The sequence below is a fragment of the Xenia sp. Carnegie-2017 genome, unplaced genomic scaffold, assembly GCF_021976095.1.
Source record: "Xenia sp. Carnegie-2017 unplaced genomic scaffold, XeniaSp_v1 HiC_scaffold_20, whole genome shotgun sequence".
In the NCBI taxonomy this organism is placed as follows: Eukaryota; Metazoa; Cnidaria; class Anthozoa; order Malacalcyonacea; family Xeniidae; genus Xenia; species Xenia sp. Carnegie-2017.
Window position 1 is genome coordinate 3,530,962 of NW_025813483.1, and position 24,002 is coordinate 3,554,963.

Consider the following 24,002-nt stretch of genomic DNA (forward strand, 5'->3'; position numbering starts at 1 on the left):
AAATAAAGTTTTCAAAACACATCTGGTGTTAACATTGCCATGAAGCACGCAGTTCAATATTAGCATTTGACTACTTAGGTTGATACGAAAGCTGTTGTTCTTATTACATCCAAGGATTCTCTTACAAACGAGACTAAAAACTGATGAAAAAGAACAATGAATTCTACAAATAACCCAATACCACAAATTTTTTTCATATTTCTAACAACATTTGAATCATTGTTCATAATAATTGGAGTTACAGGAAACGTTTTGGTGATATGGCACAATGTTCGTTGGAATAAAGATAAAAACACGACCAGTTATTTTGTTATTAATTTGGCTTTGTCGGATCTTGTCGTTTGTGGGATAACTATCCCGATGGCTATCGCAAAATATACACTCCATTTGATGGGAAAAACAGGCCTACCTTGCGAATTATTCATTTTCATTTTGTACGCAAGTATATCGCTTTCTATAGTGAACCTTATGATGCTCACAATTGATCGTTACATTTGTATTGCATTACCCCTAAAGTATCCTCACATTGTCACCCAAAGAAAGGTGTCTATAGCTTTGGCTTCAGTATGGATCACTGGCTTTCTTAGTTTTATTATGATGTTTTTCACCGCAAGAGCTACCGACGTGCCATTGATATGCGAGATGAACAAAATAGCTGGTTCGGTTGGTATTTTTTTCTTTTTCTTTGTTCCACTTGGTGTTACGATCGTTTTCAATGTGAAAACTGTACAAATTGCTCGAAACCAAGGTCGAAAAATAGCAGCACAAGCTTCTTTATCAAAAACAAAGAATTCAACGTACGCAGATGATTTGAGCTCAAGAAAAAACTTTTCACGACAAATGAAACTCTTCAAAACAATCCGTGTCGTTTTTGGTTGTTTTTTATTCTGTGTAACACCGTTTCCTGTGATAGATTTTATCGAGCTTGTCATTTGCAATCATGGCTGTATCCCTCTAAAAGTTTACATTGGAATTTCGCTTCTGGCTGCATTAAACTCCATTACAAATGCTTTCATATATGGAATACGAGATAAGAAATACAGAAGATCTTTCAAACAAATGTTTGCGCGATGTTGCAATTTATCTGGGTAATCAATAGAAAAGAGAATAAAAAGAAACAGAAAAGAACATTCTAGCATAACACAAAAAAATCTAATGCTAACTGTCTCTCTTAGGGACGCCAAGATAAAATGCGAGGCTTAAGGCTTCTCTTGAGGAAATAGGACGTTATGATTTTAAATATCTGCCAGGCAGATTTTCTAAACTGTCCTTATCTTTAAAGGTCTGTAACAGAGACCTGATTTTACTTCTCTAAAACGTGTGTCTAACTAGAATGGGGGTTTAGAGAAAGATCTCAACTCCATCACTCTCGGAGATTCTGAACTTCATAAATGCTGAACATGGCTATCATTAAACTCTACTACCCTAACTATTATTAAAGTTCTTGCACCTGGTGGAAAACATAGTTCAAAAGACAAATGAATTCACTGATGTACATTCACTTTAGGAGATCCGTGAAGAAATCTAAGCTCAGTGCAGTACAAAATATAACTTTAAATGAGTCGCATAAAATAGTTTTAGATATGTAGAAAAATATGCATTTCCATCTTGACTTTTATTTATGTGCACTATGACTTTTATTTATGTGCACTATGACACTATGATATTAGTGAGTAACATTCACGTCATTATAAATAAACTTTGACAATCTGACCACAATCTTTGCTGTTGTCATCTTAAAATTTTTCTATAGTGTAACTATAAGTAATACTATGATATGTATTTCTTGATGTAATAAAAATATATAGGCAGTCTCGTATGATAATATAACCGCTTTATGATTAAAAAATGCTTACCTTTTCAGCCAATCAATTTGCTCTTTTTACTTCTTCCCTGTCACGTGACTCCTTCGGCAGACAGTTATCGCACTGAAGTTGAAGTTTTGTCACGTACTCGCCATATTGACGGAATGCCGCTGAAATAGTCTCGCGATGTACGATGTCCGAAGGCTCATATTGAACAAAATGACGCAAAACCAAGACTTTGGGACAAGTTAATAATGGTTTTACATCAACGGCTTTTCTCATGTTGCCAATGACTACTCCGAAACCTGAAAAAAGAAGAAAAATGAGCTGGAAAATTAGGATAATAACTGGTGCTATCCCCTAAATTGAACCATTTTAACCCTGAAACACACCCACAGGTATGAACGTTGATATCCCTGTAAGACACCTGCAAACCCTTAACATTGCCAACCTGAAACCAAACTATCAATTTATCAAAAAACGATCTCAAAATACCCAAAATTCAAATGAAACATCAATAAAACAATGAAATAAAGACCACCTGCATTGGTACCAAATTTTGGACAAAAATTCAAATGAAACATCAATATAACAATGAAATAAAAACCACCTGCATTGGTACCAAATGTTGGACCAAAAGTCAAATGAAACATCAATATAACAATGAAATAAAGACCACCTGCATTGGTACCAAATTTTGGTCAAAAATTCAAACGAAACATCAATAAAACAATGAAATAAAGACCACCTGCATTGGTACCAAATTTTGGTCAAAAATTCAAACGAAACATCAATAAAACAATGAAATAAAGACCACCTGCATTGGTACCAAATTTTGGTCAAAAATTCAAAGGAAACATCAATATAACAATGAAATAAAGTCCACCTACATTGGTACCAAATTTTGGACCAAAAGTCAAATGAAACGTCAATATAACAATGAAATAAAGACCACCTGCATAGGTACGAAATTTTGGACCAAAAGTCAAACGAAACATCAATATAACAATGAAATAAAGACCACCTACATTGGTACCAAATTTTGGTCCAAAAGTCAAACGAAACATCAATATAACAATGAAATAAAGACCACCTGCATTGGTACCAAATTTTGGTCAAAGTCAAATGAAACATCAATATAACAATGAAATAAAGACCACCTGCATTGGTACCAAATTTTGGTCAAAAGTCAAATGAAACATCAATATAACAGTGAAATAAAGACCACCTGCATTGGTACCAAATTTTTGGTCCAAAGTCAAATGAAACATCAATATAACAGTGAAATAAAGACCACCTGCATTGGTAACAAATTTTGGTCCAAAAGTCAAATGAAACGTCAATATAATAGTGAAATAAAGACCACCTGCATTGGTACCAAATTTTGGTCCAAAAGTCAAATGAAACATCAATATAACAGTGAAATAAAGACAACCTGCATTGGTACCAAATTTTGGTCCAAAAGTCAAATGAAACGTCAATATAACAGTGAAATAAAGACAACCTGCATTGGTACCAAATTTTGGTCCAAAAGTCAAATGAAACATCAATATAACAGTGAAATAAAGACCACCTGCATTGGTACCAAATTTTGGTCCAAAAGTCAAATGAAACATCAATATAACAATGAAATAAAGACCACCTGCATTGGTATCAAATTTTGGTCCATCTTTCTTTTTTTCTGTCGGTGGAAACTGCGTAAAGTCTCTTTCCCGTAAAGCAAGCGGAACAAGATTACTTTCATCTTTGTGTTTTAGCCATTTTCTTCCTTCTCCTTCTGAGAAAGGTTTTAGTACAGTAACTCCGGTGACGTTTGGTAAACCCTCAATAGGAGTTCTTAAAACAGCCGTAGCAACGTTATCTTCAGCAGCTTTCAAGTATTCGTCAACGTCTTGATGACGTAACAATTCAAACCCAGTACCATCACGACGCATCACAAAGAATCGTGGGACGGGTAAAATGTCTGCTATAGAAATAACAACAAAACCGAATATGTGTTACAACTCTGTCATATGATTCGAAGAAAATGTTATTTGAAAAACTTAATGAATGACTGGTATTTAAAAGAAAAACTCAAGTTGTAGAGTTACGTTAATGGTGCCTCACCTTTTTCTGTTGTATCTGTATTATTGACTTTATCAACTTTTATATCACCATTACTAAACACAGAGAATGTATTTCCACAGTTGTCCTTATGATCACAGCAATGTTGTGATGTAGTGCGTAGATAATAAACACCCCCTTGACGATTCCTGACAGAATTGACGTCATCATCACCATGATCACGATGAACTTCATTTAAGTCACGAGGAAAGTAGGAAACGTTACCTAAAATATAAAGTAACAATGCTTTACTTTGATTTTCCTCTCTTGCATTAGATAAGATTATTTTATGAATTGAAAATAATTTAAAGATTGTTAACCCTCCTTATAAATCAACTAATGTCCTTATGTGTACCCCTATAACTATCACTTCTTAACAACATACCTTTACTATCACACAAAATCCTAGAACCATCATATATATCAACATCACTTTACGTTAATGTCCTTATGTGTACCCCTATAACTATCACTTCTTAACCACATACCTTTACTATCACACAAGATCCTAGAACCATCATATATATAAACATCACTTTGCTTTAATGTCCTTATGTGTACCCCTAGAACTATCACTTCTTAACAACATACCTTTACTATCACACAAGATCCTAGAACCATCATATATATCATCATCACTTTACGTTAATGTCCTTATGTACCCTATAACTATCACTTCTTAACAACATACCTTTACTATCACACAAGATCCTAGAACCATCATATATCAACATCCTTTACGTTAATGTCCTTATGTAGTACCCTATAACTATCACTTCTTAACAACATACCTTTACTATCACACAAGATCCTAGAACCATCATATATATCAACATCACTTTACGTTAATGTCCTTATGTGTACCCCTATAACTATCACTTCTTAACAACATACCTTTACTATCACACAAGATCCTAGAACCATCATATATATCAACAACACTTTCACCATTTGTCATCGTGTGTATGGAGCTACCGTTACCAAACAACGTTCGACATGAACCATATTCTGTCTCTATGGTAACGGTTGAAAAACCCTCACATTCCACCTTGACGTATGTGGTAACACGTGACTCGTACTCAGCCTCTTCGCCAGTTTTTGCATTCGGAGGTTGCAACTCCACTCGTGTTATATCGTAAAACGTGGTAATACGAGTGCCGTCCAAATGCTCTACGACTTGAGTGCCGTCAGGTCGAGTAACTTTGATGACTTTATCTTCCCTCGTTTTGTAAATCTAAGCAATATTTATAAAAACATTCAAGAAGAAAATTTATGTCGAACTTGAATAGACAAGTAATAAATAAAATTAATGGTTGCTCTTAGAGATATCAAAACAGCAGTAGCCACAGATTTTGCTCTTGCACAACAAATATGAAGCAGTTTTTTGTCAAATTACAACATGTATCGTTCATATCATAATGTAACTTTAGTAAACTTAACAACAAGAAAAATATGTAGCGGTAAAAAGCAAGCCTTCCTTGTTCTTTATTTTGTTTAACTTTTTAGTAATAGCAATAGAATTTCTGCTTCCATCATATGGAGCTTACATGCAAATGATAATTATGTTTTCGTAAGAAAAAAGCAATATGTCAGGACAATAAAAAATTGTCTCAAACAAACGAAAAACTAAAAGTAGCCATTTAAAATGTTGTTTTCAAGGCTTCTACAACATAATCAGGGCCATCAGTGGATAGTTAATGGGGGTGGGGGTGTTTTATTCATGTATTCAGATGTGCCTACTGATTTCTTTTGAAAGCAATTCACCTAAGGAATTAAGTAATTCACATTCAAAAGAAACCAGTCGACCAAAATTAAGTATATGAATATACAACCCCCCCCCCGATCTACGTTCTCGGGACGGTCCTGAACATAATTACCTGTCGTGTATCTGGACATGTCGCTAGAGATTGTTTCACGTAATTTCCTAAACATTGGCTACCACCATCGTTTTGTAAAAACCGCTGACCATCACATGTTACCGTCATCCATTGCGCTCTCAGCTTCATACTTTCATTTACTTGGTCGTCAACATCATCTGGCAATGACGTCATTATTTCACCTGTAATACACAAAATCGACACCAGGGTTGTTTCACTCCATCCCACAAACAAGTGCATATCATCAATATATTTACGAGGAACGTTTGGACTAAACATCCTTAATCAGTATTAAAGCTAATACGCCTTATTTCAACATTTCATTCTTCTTGCCAGTCGAGTGTAGAAATTGCGTTAACTTGTTTCGTTGACTTTCCAGCACTTGAATCCTTTACAGTTCTGGGGAGTGGAAAACGTTAATGGCTGGATGTTTCCGCTTTAAAGTTGATTAAAATTACATTACCTCGAGGGCAAGTTACCAAGCCAGTTGTTAATAGCTATCTTCTTCGACTGTTACATCGTCAATACTTAAGACACAAATAAATATTTCGCTATTTTCTTCACATTCTCGAAGTTTGTTATTCTAAGCTTTAGCTTATTCCATCCTCCCATTTCATGTCCTGTTATGTTGACAGTCTTTTCCTCGCATAGACAACGTCCTTTCCACTAACTTTTGAAAACTTTTTATGAACCAACGAAAACTTCGACGACAATAAAACTACCATATGTATTTGCAAACCAAATTCAAACACTGGTTCACTGAAAAAATTCAAAAACAGACTTCACAATTAAATAGCTTTATTCTTTTCTTTATTCCCTCGCTGACCATCAACAATACACGCTTTGAACACCATCAATGGTACTCAAAACTCACTCAAAACAAGTAAATACAACTCGAATACAAATTTAAGGGGCTGTTCACATGAGCCCAGTAGCCGGGATTCAGCGAAGAGTTAAATCATTTTGGCAAATGGAAAAGATTAAATACTTCACGACAAAAAACTTGTTTGAGCAATTTCTCTATGCTCTGACTTTGCAAATTTACAAAATCTTTAAAATGAAAACAAATAATTTAGCCAGATTTGAAAGTTACAACTAACGCATAAGAAAAGTTTTGCGCTTAAAATTTTTGCTCCTTTCGATGACTCAAAATCATTTCCCGCCTTGCTGAATTCAGGTTACCAGGCTCATGTAATCAGCCCCTAAATCATACAAATTGATGCCATAATTTTGAAAGCGATTGTAAGTTTCGGGTCACAAGAAGATATAAAATTTATAATTTATGTAATAAAAATTACTCAATGGTAAAAAACTATACGCAGAATACATAAAACAATCTATGAAGTTTAAAATTGTTTGGAAACATCAGAATACATATGATTTCTTCGAGGACGAATAGCGTCTCTTGATGGTGGTCGATTGTCAATCATACGAGTTCCTTTACTGAGATAACCTTGGGGAAACGAATTTGAACGATTGTCATACTCATAAGCGGTTAAAATAGCTGACAATATCATTAAAGAATGCTATGATTTGTAACTAAGTTGACTGTCTTTGTTTTCTGTTGTTCATTCATCACTATCTACACTGACACACTTTTTCTTATTTCTTATATGTTTTGGATCGTGTAAAAACTGTTCTCGTTCTCTGTCGTACATTCATCTTTATTTACAGAGACACACCTTATCTTATTTCGTAAATATTTTATGTGGTGTAAAGATGTTCTTGTTCTTTGTTGTTCATTCATCACTACCTACACAGACACACGCTATCTTATTTCTCATATATTTTATTTAGTGTAAAAACTGTTCTCATTCTCTGTTGTTCATTCATCACTACATACACAGACATACGTCATCTTATTTCTTATATACTTTATGCAGCGTAAAGACTGTTCTCATTTTCTGTATGAGCATGAATTTTATAATATAAACATTCCTGTCACACAAACTATTCATGAAATTAAAGGATACTGGCCGATACAGGAAGATAAAAAATTTCATTTTCGCCAATTATTTCAATGTGATGACCAACAGATCCAACTCCACTTTCTCCAGATACACCAACAGCTACAGCAAACATTTCAATGTCTAGTTTTCTCGTCATTCCTGCTGCAATCTATAAATTGAAAATGCAACAACCAAAGAAAAATTAAGACACAGGTTTTATTTCATTGAAAAACATGTGTCATTCACAACCATTGCAGTTTATTAGCCGATCAAGCAGCACAATAGAAATTGCTTTGATGCTTTTCAATGTAAGAGCTTATGATTGGAAAATTGTGCTATTAATATTATATTTTCTTTGAACGTTTGAATCTTCTAAAACAGTTTATTCATATCAATTTTCGTTCTCAAGATATTGTGGTTTATGCACTGTACGCTTTACACAGCATGTGACGTCACATTGTACAATGAAATTTGAAATAGCAGGTACATTTGCTGATATTTTACTTCAACAGAGCAGAATTCCCTTCATTCCCTCCCTAATGGTATTAAATATTGCTTGATCAACAAAACCAAAGGATGTTTAGAACTTTGTTAAATGCAAAATGATGTAAAAATTTGTGTAAAGCTAATTATAAAAACTTCAATATCTTGAGAATGAGAAGTAATATACGTACACTGTTTAGGAAATACGCTGTCAGTTTCAAAATCCTGTTGAGTGAAAATATAATTTAAATAGCAAAATTTTCGAGTCATATGCCTTGAAATTATCACGCAGTAGGTTATACTGAGGGTAAAGGGGGTATACTTAGGGGATTATAAGCGGTAGAAAGGGTATTTAAGAATATATAATTTATTGAAAACAAAAAATTTACAGGACCATGATTAAGCAAAACTTTGATACCAGTCGATGGAGGAGGATGTCGTACTTTGAATCTACAGCTATCAATACCAATGTTCCTTAATATCACCGAATGTACATACGTGTGACCTTCTTTAAGTACCCCCATGTCCACCTCAGGTGGAGAAAGCTCAAAACCTCTTGTGTTGTTCTTTCCAATAACAGAAGCAGTTTGAACTTTACGTCGGACAGGATCCTCTATCTTTAAAAACTGATATCCCAGAGAAGAATAAGAAATGAAAAGGATCAAGGCAACAACAAAAATGGAATTATAAAACATAGGTTTCTGATTGATAGACATAAAAAATTAGTTTCTCTATGTCTTTTTACAAACACTGATGATTTTAAAGATTTTTCAAAAGAAAATGTAACGTATTTACAAATTTTCTGTTCTATCTTCCATTTACCTTATTCAATTCAGTTGAAAATAATTTAAGTCGATATTAAAATTGAAATGAAATTTCACAATTGTAACAATAGAAAACCAAAACGCGTTTGCTTGAATCGTACCCAATTGGCAAAAAAATAGAGAAAAATAGCAAATATTAAGCCTTTATATATATTTATTGAGATAAATGAAAATTGTTCATATTTTTTTTCTATACCTGTGAATAAACGTGAACTAATGCTTCTACAATCTAACTGAGAATCCACGGCATTCCCTTTTGTCCTTGTACTATCCCTCTTCAATAGCATTCCTTAGAGTACTCTTCTCACAATACTCCATATGTATATACAAATCTTGCAGAGTACACTTTGAATCTTCTTGAAAATCTCTGGTGGCAATTGCTTCCTCTTCACTTTCGAAATCAGGTTTCTCACCCTAAAGGAAAGATTCAGTAAGTTATTTTTACATATCTTCAGCAACATCATGAACAGTTCCCACTACTATATTCCACGTGAGCCAACGAGCTTCCAAAATGTATATACGATTCAATGATTGTTCTTTTGAAAATATCTTCCGTAGACTCTGTCTTACTAACGGATTGTTTCTGCATATGAGCGTCGTTCTTGCTAGAGCTTTTATCGTCGAAGACATGCTTGTAATCATTCGTGTTTGCATTAGTCAACGAGTCCTCATCCAAAACCCTCGAGCGTACGCTATGCGCTTGAACTACGTTCAATTTCATAAAGCTACATTTAAACAGGCGTCGTTGTTCCTTCTCTGCCATGCTTGATTTCGTTTCACTGTTGGAAGTTTCATTTTCAAGTATTCCTCTACCGCAATCGACGAATTATAATATCTGCGAAAAATATTAGAGCATTGTTTATGCACAAAATATTAAGATACAAAGTTATGGAAAAAAATAAAAACATTTCTAACCTTGTCACAAATATTACGAGTGGCGTAACAAAGTGTTGATGAGTTTAATAAGCACTTGTCAAAACAATCTTAAGAAGACAAAGTACGTTTAAATAATATATGATTGAAAATTTGGTAAACGCACCTATAAGCACCAATTTCAGAGCTCCCTCGCTTGAGAATTAATCTCAGCATGCATGCGTAATCAACTGCACAAACTCTCCAAGTTCATTATCATGACAATGACCAACTGTATGTATTAGTACCGATTATGGAGTAATAAGAGCGCTCAGTCATAAATTTTCAGATTATTAATCTGCGCATGCGCAGTCTGCTTGAGCATGCGCTGTTGACTTGAGCAGCTGCGAAAGTTCATGTTCATGGCAACGATCAACTGCATCTACTAGTACCGATTTTGAAGTTATAGAATGCTTAGTAACAATTTAATAGAGATATCATCTGCGCATGCGCTCGATCATGTTAGTCCACTCGACTAACCGTTCATAGTCATGGCAACGACTAACTATAGCATCACAAACAATATACAACTTCTATTTCTTTTTTTTATGCATTTATATTTCATTCGTGAATTTTTAAGCTTGAAACGTAAACATTTATAAAATATAAATGAATGCACTTTAAAATACTTCTATTAAAAATACTGTTATTTTCAAACTACGACAAGTCCACAATATCCATCTAAATAAACTTTTAAAAACAAATCTTGTGTTAAAAATGTCAGGATAAACGTAGCTCAATAATTGTTTAACACGCTTGTAGCACGATAAACAAGAGCTCTCAAATCACAAAATTTTGTCGCGTGATCTCCTTCGTAAAACGCGGGCAGTACATAATATAATTCTATTGAAAGAAGTTTATTTGTCGGGGTTAAAAAATAGTTCTACAATCATAGTTTATAGAGAATACAGTTAGAAGACTGTTGAGAAGATAAAAAAAAGGCAATTTATTCACTAGTTATATCATAGTGAACATGAATTAAAGACAAAGTAAACATCTTTCATAAAACTTAAGCCTATTTTGTACAACTCATTTTATTAAGTTATATTTTGTATTACACTACGTATTTACTATACACTAAAAATTGGCTTTAGAACTATCTTCTTGTATAATCCAAGATTCTTAAATATTTGAGGAACAGCAAAATTTCATCATTATTATCCAAGATTAATCTTCAACATTAACAAAAGTAGTAAGGTCAAGGCCCACGACACTGAGTGAGAGAAAATGTTTTCCTGCATCCTCGTCCTACTTGACCTCACGATTTTATAAAACACTTAAACTTATTCAAGGTTCTACAGCCTATAGGAATACATCTGAGTAAAATAACCATTTACAATAATTTGAGTAGATAATTTAAAATGATAACGTCATTATACCAGAAGTTTCAATTTTTTGCAATTTCTTTCGGCGTCGCTTTTAGAGACCATTAAATGTTTTTGGTGTTAAGAAATAATGTTCTTTATCTTTTCTATGAATTACCCAGATAAATTGCAACACCGTGCAAACAGTAGCTTGAAAGATCTTCTGTATTCCTTGTCACGTATTCCATATATAAAAGCATTTGTCACGGAGTTTGTTGCAGCCAAAAGTATTGCTACACGAAGCACGTTTAAAGAAATACAGCCACCATTACAAATGACAAACTTTATAAACACTATCACAGGAAAAGGTGTTACACAGAGTAAAAATATCCAAAACGACACAGATTGTTTTGAAGAGTTTCAACTGTCGTGTGAAGTTTTTCGTGAGTTCAAATCATCTGTAGCGGTTGAATCCTTGTTTGTAGTGATGAAGCTTGTGCTGCTGTTTTCGACTTTGGTTTCGAGCAATTTGTATAGTTTCACATTGAAAACGATGATAACACCAAGTGGAAGAAGAAAAGAATAAAATAAGTGCAAATTGAAACAACTGTTTTGCTTGGATAACATTTAAATGGCATTTTAGAACTTTTTGTATTGAAAAACACCATTATGAAATTAAGAAGCCAGTGATCCATACTGAAGCCAAAGCTATAGACACCTTTTTGGGTGACAATTTGAGGATACTTGGGGTAATGCAATACAAATGTAACGATCAATTGTAGGCATCATAAGATTCACTAAATGATGTCGATATGGTCGCGTACCAAAGGGAATAGATCAGTTTACAAGGTACAGATAGTTTGGTTACTCCCATCAAAGGTTGAATTACCATTACAATAGACAATGGAAGAGATCCACAAACGACAAGATCTGAAATAGCCAAACTTATAACAAAATAGGTGCTTGTATTTTTATCTGTGTTCCAACGAACATTGTGCAATATCACAAAAATATTCCTGTAACTCAATAATACACACAATGATTGGACCGTTACGTCAAATATTACAAACGCAGGACTGCTCAATATTTGTATGATTCATTCCTTTGCACCTCTTTATTGCCGTTTCTTAGTACGATTGAGTAACAACTTTATATAGTTTTATTTTAGGTTGTCAAACACCAGCTGAATTGTGCGCATCATGGCAACGCATCAACACAACGCAGATGTGCTCTTAAAAGCTCATTTAGATGACTAATATTGACATAAAAACAATTTTTTTACGATATTTTGACAATTAAAATATTTTGAATAAAATTATTTGGCAATAAGAGTTCCAAGTTGAAAACTTTCTAGTGTAATGTAAGTGTGTTAAAAACGACACGATGGATATATTATTCATGGAGTTTTGGTTATAGCTATGAAAAAATAATAACTTATGAAATTTTCTAATTTTTGATCAATGTAGAGGCGCACATGTAAAAGTTTCTCTACAGGTTGTTTATACTATTTTAATTGAAATGTCTTGTTGAAAACCTCCCGTGGCTTTTTTATTGAAAATATGTTAAAGTAAGATACATTTTCTGTTTTTGTTCATATAACTAAATAGCTGTATCCCAAGTTCGAGGTTTTCTTTAGTTATTACAAGCAATCGTTGAAAAAGTAAAGTATATATTAACAATAAAATATCGACTTTGTCGTGGTGACAAATCTGAAAATATTTGTAAAGATAGCAAATACCATAGTGAATGGTAAAAGTAATATAATAAGTTGATAGTTCTTAAAAGAACTGTTTTTAGAAAAGAGCACTAACCCAATAGTTCTAAATTAAACGACAAGATGCATGTGAGCAGACTACTCCTAAGGTGTCAACGTATTGTGCTGATTCTTATTCCGACGGAAATTTTAGAATCATTAGAAATACCGTTCATTTTCAGTTAAGCGTCATGAAAGATGTTTTATTTAAGTTAACTAATCCGTCCTCCGCCGACAAAAGGATTATGTTTTTAATTTATCCCTGTTTTAAGCGTCATCTCCGCTTTTGGACATGGCATTATAAATATCGGTAGATTGTAAATTTTCATTTAGCAGACGTTGACCTTGAGAAGTAGTCTGCCGGAATTGCATCGTGTCGCTTAATTTAGAACTATTGGTTTAGTGCTCTTTATTTAAAACAGTTCTTTTAAGAACTATCAGCTTAGTATATTTACCATTCACTATATTCTTATCTTAGAACTAAATATTAACATGAAAATAAAGTTTCGTAGCTATAAGAACATGATATGACTTCGTTGTAGAGAAGTTAGAATCACTTTTTTGCATATTGTGCATACGAAGATAAATGTCCAACTGTGTAATGAGTTAACTCTGATACATCCTTACTACCCCTACACTCCCAATGTGACAATTCAACGAAATTACAACAGTTAGAGAAATTTTTCGCAATTCGCAATTTCAGAAATGTTTACTGCTCTTTACGTGTTACGAAATATGTATAAATGCAAGAATATTTTGTAAAAATATACATCTTTAAGATTAAAATAACAGAGCTATGATTGTAGAATTATTTTTTAACTCCGACAAATAAACTTCTTTCATTAGAGTTATATAATTCACTGCCCGCGTTTTACGAATGAGATCACACGACCAAATTTTGTGATTTGAGAGCTCTTGTTTATTGCGCTACAAGCGTGTTAAATTTTAGTCAACATCAATGATACTCATACAACAGCTTTAGTTTCTCCCTAACGAGTAAAACAATTATTGAGCTACGTTTATCCTGACATTTTTAACATAAGATGTGTTTTTAAAAGTTTGTTTAGATGGATATTGTGGACTTGTCGTAGTTTGGAAATAACAATATTTTTAATATAACTATTTTAAAGTGCCTTCATCTACAATCAAATTTTTAGATTATTAATCTGCGCATGCGCTGTATTCTTGAGCATGCGCTGTCGACTTGAGCAGCTGCGCAAGTTCATGGTCATGGCATCTACTAGTACCAATTTTTAAGTTATAGAATGCTTAGTAACAAATCTAATAGAGAAATCATCTACGCATGCGCTCGAGCATGTTAGTCCACTCGACTAACCATTCATAGTCATGGCAACAACTAACTATAGCATCACAAACAATATAGAACTACTCTTTCTTTTTTTCGATGCATTTATATTTCATTCGTGAATTTTTAAGCCTGAAACGTAAACATTTATAAAATATAAATGAAGGCACTTTAAAATAGTTATATTAAAAATATTGTTATTTCCAAACTACGACAAGTCCACAATATCCATCTAAACAAACTTTTAAAAACACATCTTATGTTAAAAATGTCAGGATAAACGTAGCTCAATAATTGTTTTACTCGTTAGGGAGAAACTAAAGCTGTTGTATGAGTATCATTGATGTTGACTAAAATTTAACACGCTTGTAGCGCAATAAACAAGAGCTCTCAAATCACAAAATTTGGTCGTGTGATCTCATTCGTAAAACGCGGGCAGTGAATTATATAACTCTAATGAAAGAAGTTTATTTGTCGGAGTTAAAAAATAATTCTACAATCATAGTTTCGTTATTTTAATCTTAAAGATGTGCATATTTACAAAATATTTCGTATTTATACATATTTCGTAACACGTAAAGAGCAGTAAACATTTCTGAAATTGCGAATTGCGAAAAATTTCTCTAACTGTTGTAATTTCGTTGAATTGTCACATTGGGAGTGTAGGGGTAGTAAGGATGTATCAGAGTTAACTCATTACACAGTTGGACATTTATCTTCGTATGCACAATATGCAAAAAAGTGATTCTAACTTCTCTACAACGAAGTCATATCATGTTCTTATAGCTACGAAACTTTATTTTTCATGTTAATATTTAGTTCTAAAGATAGCAAATACCATAGTGAATGGTAAAAGTAATATACTAAGTTGATAGTTCTTAAAAGAACTGTTTTAAATAAAGAGCACTAAACCAATAGTTCTAAATTAAGCGACACGATGCAATTCGGCAGACTACTTCTCAAGTGTCAACGTCTGCTAAATGAAAATTTACAATCTACCGATATTTATAATGCCATGTCCAAAAGCGGAGATGACGCTTAAAACAGGGATAAATTAAAACATAATCCTTTTGTCGGCGGAGGACGGATTAGTTAACAAATAAAACATCTTTCATGACGCTTAACTGAAAAATGAACGGTATTTCTTAATGATTCTAAAATTTCCGTCGGAATAAGAATCAGCACAATACGTTGACACCTTAGAGTAGTCTGCTCACATGCATCTTGTCGTTTAATTTAGAACTATTGGGTTAGTGCTCTTTCTAAAACAGTTCTTTTAAGAACTATCAACTTATTATATTACTTTTACCATTCACTATGGTATTTTATCTTTACAAATATTTTCAGATTTGTCACCACGACAAAGTCGATATTTTATTGTTATATACTTTACTTTTTCAACGATTGCTTGTAATAACTAAAGAAACCTCGAACTTGGGATACAGCTATTTAGTTATATGAACAAAAACAGAAAATGTATCTTACTTTAACATATTTTCAATAAAAAAGCCACGGGAGGTTTTCAACAAGACATTTCAATTAAAATAGTATAAACAACCTGTAGAGAAACTTTTACATGTGCGCCTCTACATTGATCAAAAATTAGAAAATTTCATAAGTTATTATTTTTTCATAGCTATAACCAAAACTCCATGAATAATATATCCATCGTGTCGTTTTTAACACACTTACATTACACACTAGAAAGTTTTCAACTTGGAACTCTACGTTTCCAAATAATTTTATTCAAAATATTTTAATTGTCAAAATATCGTAAAAAAATTGTTTTTATGTCAATATTAGTCATCTAAATGAGCTTTTAAGAGCACATCTGCGTTGTGTTGATGCGTTGCCATGATGCGCACAATTCAGCTGGTGTTTGACAACTTAAAATAAAACTATATAAAGTTGTTACTTCAATCGTACTAAGAAACGGCAATAAAGAGTGTGCAAAAGGAATGAATCATACAAATATTGAGCAGTCCCAAGCGTTTGCAATATTTGACGTAACGGTCCAATCATTGTGTGTAATTATTGGAGTTACAGGAAATATTTTTGTGATATTGCACAATGTTCGTTGGAACACAGATAAAAATACAAGCACCTATTTTGTTATAAGTTTGGCTATTTCAGATCTTGTCGTTTGTGGGATCTCTCTTCCATTGTCTATTGTAATGGTAATTCAACCTTTGATGGGAGTAACCAAACTATCTGTACCTTGTAAACTGATCTATTCCCTTTGGTACGCGACCATATCGACATCATTTGTGAATCTTATGATGCTCACAATTGATCGTTACATTTGTATTGCATTACCCCTAAAGTATCCTCAAATTGTCACCCAAAAAAAGGTGTCTATAGCTTTGGCTTCAGTATGGATCACTGGCTTTCTTAATTTCATGGTGTTTTCAATACAAAAGTTCTAAAATGCCATTTAAATGTTATCCAAGCAAAACAGTTGTTTCAATTTGCACTATTTTACTTTCTTCTTCCACTTGGTGTTATCATCGTTTTCAATGTAGCAAACTCGAAACCAAAGTCGAAAACAACAGCACAAGCTTCATCACTACAAACAAGTGATTCAACCGCTACAGATGATTTGAACTCACGAAAAACTTCCACGACAGTTGAAACTCTTCAAAACAATTCGTGTCGTATTTTTACTCTGTAATGTATTTCACCTCTGTGATAGTGTTTATAAAGTTTGTCATTTGTAATGGTGGCTGTATTTCTTTAAACGTGCTTCGTGTAGCAATACTGGCTGCAACAAACTCCGTGACAAATGCTTTTATATATGGAATACGTGACAAGGAAGATCTTTCAAGCTACTGTTTGCACGTGTTGCAATTTATCTGGGTAATTCATAGAAAGATAAAGAACATTATTTCTTAACACCAAAAACATTTAATGGTCTCTAAAAGCGACGCCGAAAGAAATTGCAAAAAATTGAAACTTCTGGTATAATGACGTTATCATTTTAAATTATCTACTCAAATTATTGTAAATGGTTATTTTACTCAGATGTATTCCTATAGGCTGTAGAACCTTGAATAAGTTTAAGTGTTTTATAAAATCGTGAGGTAAAGTTGGACGAGGATGCAGAGAAAACATTTTCTCTCACTCAGTGTCGTGGTTCTTGAACTTACTACTTTTGTTAATGTTGAAGATTAATCTTGGATAATAATGATGAAATTTTGCTGTTCCTCAAATATTTAAGAATCTTGGATTATACAAGAAGATAGTTCTAAAGCCAATTTTTAGTGTATAGTAAATACGTAGTGTAATACAAAATATAACTTAATAAAATGAGTTGTACAAAATAGGCTTAAGTTTTATGAAAGATGTTTACTTTGTCTTTAATTCATGTTCACTATGATATAACTAGTGAATAAATTGCCTTTTTTTTATCTTCTCAACAGTCTTCTAACTGTATTCTCAACTGTAAACAGTCTCTTACCCAGAGAGCAAAATTCTTTAAGGAATCTTCCTTGATTTTATCTTCCCTGTAAAATTGGGTAGCAATCTATGATGTCATTTTGAAGCTGTCACCTTATTTTGAATTTTGCTTAGTGTAACTGTAAGTAATAGTATAATATATTTCTTTATTTAATAAAAATGTATAAAGTCAATCTCGCGTCATGAATATCAATAACTATTTTATGATTAAACAGTGATTACATTTTTAACCAATTTACTTGCTAATTTTGATCTCTTTTTGCATATCTTCAAAGTCATGTCTCTCACGTTGAAATAGACGAAGTCGCCATATTGATGGATGCTGGTGAAATGGTTTGGCAATGTAAACTGTCTGAAGGTTCATATTGGACAACATGACCAAAAACCAAGACTTTAGGACAGGTGATTAATGGTTTTACATCTATAAACTTTCTCATGTTATCGACGATTAGTCAGAACCTAAAACAGAAACAAATGTGAGAGGAAAATAAAGATAATAACTGGTGTCTTCTTCAAAACCTTAACCCTGCTTCTCCTGTAATACACAAAAATCGACACCAGGGTTATCTTCACTCCATCCCACAAACATGTGCATACCATAAATATATTTACGAGGAACGTTTGGACTAAACATTCTTAATTAGTATTAGAGCTAATACGCCTTATTTCAACATTTCATTCTTCTTGCCAGTCGAGTGTAGAAATTGCGTTAAGTTGTTTCGTTGAATTTTCAGCACTTGAATCCTTTACAGTTCTGATGAGTGGAAAACGTTAATGGCTGGATGTTTCCGCTTTAAAGTTGATTAAAATTACATTACCTCGAGGGCAAGTTTACCAAGCCAGTTGTTAATAGCTATCTTGTTCGACTGTTACATCATCAATACTTAAGGCACAAGTAAATCTTTCGCTATTTTCTTCACATTCTCGAAGTTTGTTATTCTAAGCTTTAGCTTATTCCATCCTTCCATTTTATATCTTGTTGTGTTGACAGTCTTTTCCTCACAAAGGCCACGTCTTGCCACTAACTTGTGAAACCTTTTTATGAACCATCGAAAACTTCGACGACAGTAAAACTACCATATGTATTTGCAAAGCAAATTCATACACAGGTTCACTGAATAAATTCAAAAACAGACTTCACAATTAAATAGTTTTATTCTTTTCTTTATTCCCTAGTTGACCATGAACAATACACGCTTTGAACACCATCAATGGTAGCCAAAATTCACTTAAAACGAGTAAATACAACTCGAATACAAATTTAAGGGGCTGTTCACATGAGCCCGGTAGCCGCGATTCAGCATAGAGCTAAATCATTTTGGCAAATGGAAAAGATTAAATACTTCACGACAAAAAACTTTTTTGAGCAATTTCTCTATGCTCTGACTTTGCAAATTTACAAAATCTTTAAAATGAAAACAAATAATTGCGCATGATTTGAAAGTTACAACTAACGCATAAGAAAAGTTTTGCGCTTAAAATTTTTGCTCCTTTCGATGACTCAAAATCATTTCCCGCCTCGCTGAATTCAGGTTACCGCGGGCTCATGTAATCAGCCCCTAAATCATACAAATTGATGACATAATTTTGAAAGCGATTGTAAGTTTCGGGTCACAAGAAGATATAAATATAATTTATAATTTATGTAATAAAAATTACTCAATGGTAAAAAACTATACGCAAAATACATAGAACAATCTATTAAGTTTAAAATTGTTTGGAAACATCAGAATATATATGATTTCTTCGACGACGAATAGCGTCTCTTGATGGTGGTCGATTGTCAATCATACAAGTTCCTTTACTGAGATAACCTTGGGGAAACGAATTTGAACGATTGTCATACTCATAAGCGGTTAAAATAGCTGATAATATCATTAAAGAATGCTCTGATTTTAACTAAGTTGACTGTTTTGTTCTCTGCTGTTCATTCATCACTATCTACACTCCACACTTTATCTTATTTTATATGTTTTAGATAGTGTAAAACTGTTCTCTCGTTCTCTGTTGTTTATTCATCACTACCTACACTGACACACGTTATCTTATTTCTTATATATTTTATGTAGTGTAAAACTGTTCTTGTTCTCTGTTGTTCATTCATCTTTATTTACAGAGACATACATTATCTCATTTCTTATATATTTTATGTGAGTGTAAAGATGTTCTCATTCTCTGTTGTTCATTCATCACTACCTACACAGACATACGTTATCTCATTTCTTATATATTTTATGTAGTGTAAAGATGTTCTCGTTCTCTGTTGTTCATTCATCACTACCTACACTGACACACGTTATCTCATTTCTTATATATTTTATGTAGTGTAAAGATGTTCTCGTTCTCTGTTGCTCATTCATCTCTACCTACACTGACACACGTTATCTCATTTCTTATATATTTTATGCAGCGTAAAGACTGTTCTCATTTTCTGTATGAGCATGAATTTTATAATATCAACATTCCTGTCACACAAACTATTCATGAAATTAAAGGATACTGGCCGACACAGGAAGATAAAAAATTTCATTTTCGCCAATTATCTCAATGTGATGACCAACAGATCCAACTCCACTTTCTCCAGATACACCAACAGCTACAGCAAACATTTCAATGTCTAGTTTTCTCGTCATTCCTGCTGCAACCTATACAATAAAAATGCAACAACCAAAGAAAAAGTAAGACACAGGTTTTATTTCATTGGAAAACATGGGTCATTCCCAACCATTGCAGTTTATTAGCCCATCAAGCAGCACAATAGACATTGCTTTGTTGCTTGTCAATGTAAGAGCTTATGATTGGAAAATTGTGCCATTAATATTATATTTTCTTTGAACGTTTGAATCTTCTAAAACAGTTTATTCATATCAATTTTCTTTCTCGATATATTATAGTTTATGTACTGTACGCTTTACACAGCATGTGACGTCACATTGTATAATGAAATTTGAAATAGCAGGTACATTTGCTGATATTTTACTTTAACAGAGCAGAATTCCTTCATTGTGAAGAATTAATGGTATTAAATATTGCTTGATCATTTCAACGAAACCAAAGGATGTTTAAAACTTTGTTAAATGCAAAATGATGTAAAATTTGTGTAAAGGGAATTATAAAATTTCAATATCTTGAGAATGAGAAGCAATATACGTACACTGTTTTGAAAATACGCTGTCATTTTCAAAATCCTGTTGAGTGAAAATATAATTTAAATAGCAAAATTTCGAGTCCGTATGCCTTGAAATTATCATTGATGCTAATTTATACTGAACTATACACACGCGATAGGTTATACTGAGGGTAAAGGGGGTATACTTAGGGGATTATAAGCGGTAGAAAGGGTATTTAAGAATGTATAATTAATTGAAAACAAAAAACTTACAGGACCATGATTAAACAAAACTTTGATACCAGTCGATGGAGGAGGTTGTCGTACTTTGAATCTACAGCTATCAATACCAATGTTCCTTAATATCACCGAATGTACATACGTGTGACCTTCTTTAAGTACCCCATGTCCACCTCTGGTGGAAGCTCAAAACCTCTTGTGTTGTTTTTCCAATAACAGAAGCAGTTTGAACTTTACGTCGGACAGGATCCTCTATCTTTAAAACTGATATCCCAGAGAAGAATAAGAAATAAAAGGATCAAGGAAACAACAAAATGGAATTATAAAACATGGGTTTCTGATTGATAGACATAAAAATTAGTTTCTCTATGTCTTTACAAACACTGATGATTTTAAAATTTTTCAAAGAAAATGCAACGTATTTTCAAATTTTTCTGTATCTGTCTTTCATTTTATCTTATTTAGTTCAGTAGAAAATAATTTGAGTCGATATGAAAATGAAATGAATTTTCACGATGTCGTATTTAGAAGTCATTTTCGATTTAAAATTTACTCAAGCAACTTTTGGCAACTACAACTAAGAGACGAAAATTTCAGCAACAAAGCTCTGTTTTTTTTTTGGAAACTGTATTTTATGAGTAAATCTTCTCATGTCAACAATAGCCAACATAACAAGTGTTTATTTACATGTGAAAATAACCACTGAATTAAAGGTCACGACCTGTAATAGTTGCCAAGACAACGTCGACACACGTGCGAATTTACAACAAAGTACACGTTGTTTTACAGGTATTTTCATTATTTTACATAAAACATCGTACACAATTCTTTAAGAAGCAAGGCTCAGTGGTCTAGTGGTATGATTCTCGCTTTGGGTGCGACAGGCCGCGGGTTCGATTCCCGCCTGAGCCCCGCTTTTTACGATTTCATCATAAATTCCTTAAAAACCAATGCCTCGATATCAATGGTTGATACCGAGGTAATTGCAACGTAATCTGTGACCTCACAAGCAAATTAAACTTTTGTCTGTGTCCAATATTTAAAAATTTTGTTATCATCTCACCTGAGAGTTTGGTAGAGCACCAGGTTTTCCACCCATGATAACGTTGGATAAATTGTCATGATTATCACAAGATGTCTCTGTGTAACGATAACATAAACATAAATGCTGTTTTTACGCACTACACATTGCACCAATTATCACTTACTTGATGACGTAACATCTGAACTCAATACTTCATGTTGCATTTCCAACAATGATTCTAAAGTCGAACTTCGGACTATAGATTGTTTGGTACGGGGGGAATCTAAAACACTTTCATTGCTCAAGACAGTCGATGCTTGACGGGGGGTGGGGTTGGTGGGTCGTGTCGACGGAGGTAGGTACACCACCAGCTTGTGCAGGAGTAGGATTCACTGGACGACTGACAAAAGGTGTACTACTTTCGACTGGAGAGACATCCCCAGGCGATTGTCCTCTTTCAAGATCTGGGTTCTCTAAAACCGTTGACCTAGACCAGTTTGAATATTGCGGAACATTTTCTATAGCAGTAAGAAAGAAAAACTACGTTTATTAATTAAAAAGAGTTTCTCTAACTATGTACAGTAACGTACCATGAGAAGTTTGATGCCTCTGATCTAAAATTTCTGTTGATGCACTCATTGCAGTGTGAAGCGAACTAGAAACTGGACAAGCTTGTTTGTCGAGTTCAGCACTGAGCTTCAACATATCAGGACCGCGATGTAAAGCACTTAGAAAAGCTTGACCCTTCGCCGTTTCAAAATATGGCGGAACTTCACGATGACGTAATGCATGTTTGCCGTATTCTAGTTTAGCCAAATCTATACGATCTCGTTCCCATTCCTCGGCCGTGCGTTTGCAGGCTGGCGCAGGGGGTGCGGGCTTTTCGACAGGTGCTACAGACTTCAAATACTTTTCTTGTACACCTGCAGTAAAGTAAACATAAAATAACGTGACTTTTCTATGTTCAAAATAAAAACTGTATGAATTAGGATGGTTTTGTAAACTGATTCTTTCAAAATAGACAAAGAAGATGCAACAATTTTACAACAAAGTCACCAAGAAGTTTAATAAAGAAACAACGACATTATTGAATGTATTGTTTTCATGATAGCGACAGTGAAAATTAAAACTAAATAGAAACCAAGTTTAAACATTACCATTTACATCAGCTTTGAGATCATTTTTAGAGAATTTTCTCGTTCGTACTAAAATATAATTAAAATTCCCCAGTGAATTCAAAGTATTAGTTACGATAAATTATTACATATACTCTAGTTTGCTTTGTAAAACTAAAGTACACATGATAAAATCTTTCCTACATCCGGCCGGGAATATTTGGATTGTTATCATTCTTCTTTATAAACGGTTGAAATTATTTTGCCTTTGATATCGTTCAAATGTTTTGATGAAATATATCATGAATCAATGTCATTTTTCAAAGTTTGTTAAAGGAATTATTTACATGTCAATCAATAGTTTTACTAAGTTTAAGCATGAAGTGTAGCTCTAGTTCACTTAACGTTCACACAATTTTTTGACGTTTTCTAGTCTCTAACACGATAAATTTTTACACGCTATAAGGAATTTTAATCGTTTCCGCTACGTTTTGATAAAAACTCTTCAAAGAAAAGTGACCTCCTTGTAACGAAGCCATAACAGACCATGATAAAACGAGACTTCATTGTTAGTAGCCGGCGTTCGCTAGCAATAACTAAAGAAAATGTTGATGAAATATTTCGTTATTTATAATAATAAAAACAGAAAATCGTGTTTTCCTTTAATGTATTTTCAATAAAAAAGGCCACAGGGGGTTTGCAATATCGTAATTTAACCTGAGACAATGCACTCTGTGACGAA

The 24,002-nt window shown here is 33.3% G+C and overlaps 5 protein-coding genes and 1 non-coding gene across 6 annotated transcripts; 2 read left to right on the top strand and 4 right to left on the bottom strand.

Moving 5' to 3' along the window:
• Positions 1–22: 22 nt before the first annotated feature.
• LOC124442731 (alpha-1A adrenergic receptor-like) lies at positions 23–1,868 on the top strand. The gene has a single exon (XM_046993220.1). It carries the CDS (start codon positions 157–159, stop codon positions 1,090–1,092), a length of 936 nt encoding a protein of 311 aa, XP_046849176.1. The 5' UTR covers positions 23–156; the 3' UTR covers positions 1,093–1,868.
• LOC124442732 (sperm-associated antigen 17-like) lies at positions 1,863–4,917 on the bottom strand. Its single transcript, XM_046993221.1, has 4 exons — positions 4,803–4,917; positions 3,912–4,133; positions 3,448–3,771; positions 1,863–2,110 (listed from the first exon to the last, which is right to left on the bottom strand). Exons 1-4 carry the CDS (start codon positions 4,864–4,866, stop codon positions 1,869–1,871), a joined length of 852 nt encoding a protein of 283 aa, XP_046849177.1. The 5' UTR covers positions 4,867–4,917; the 3' UTR covers positions 1,863–1,868.
• On the bottom strand, positions 4,886–5,959 carry LOC124441043 (sperm-associated antigen 17-like). Its single transcript, XM_046991475.1, has 3 exons — positions 5,786–5,959; positions 4,988–5,142; positions 4,886–4,922 (listed from the first exon to the last, which is right to left on the bottom strand). Exons 1-3 carry the CDS (start codon positions 5,957–5,959, stop codon positions 4,886–4,888), a joined length of 366 nt encoding a protein of 121 aa, XP_046847431.1.
• Positions 5,960–7,028: 1,069 nt separating this feature from the next.
• On the bottom strand, positions 7,029–22,492 carry LOC124442733 (sperm-associated antigen 17-like). Its single transcript, XM_046993222.1, has 4 exons — positions 22,330–22,492; positions 22,185–22,261; positions 7,759–7,903; positions 7,029–7,289 (listed from the first exon to the last, which is right to left on the bottom strand). Exons 1-4 carry the CDS (start codon positions 22,367–22,369, stop codon positions 7,132–7,134), a joined length of 420 nt encoding a protein of 139 aa, XP_046849178.1. The 5' UTR covers positions 22,370–22,492; the 3' UTR covers positions 7,029–7,131.
• Positions 21,962–22,033, top strand: Trnap-ugg. The gene has a single exon. It is a non-coding gene; the product is annotated as a tRNA-Pro (tRNA).
• LOC124441044 lies at positions 22,440–23,799 on the bottom strand. Its single transcript, XM_046991476.1, has 3 exons — positions 23,781–23,799; positions 22,736–23,068; positions 22,440–22,663 (listed from the first exon to the last, which is right to left on the bottom strand). Exons 1-3 carry the CDS (start codon positions 23,797–23,799, stop codon positions 22,440–22,442), a joined length of 576 nt encoding a protein of 191 aa, XP_046847432.1.
• Between the last annotated feature and the right edge of the window lie 203 nt (positions 23,800–24,002).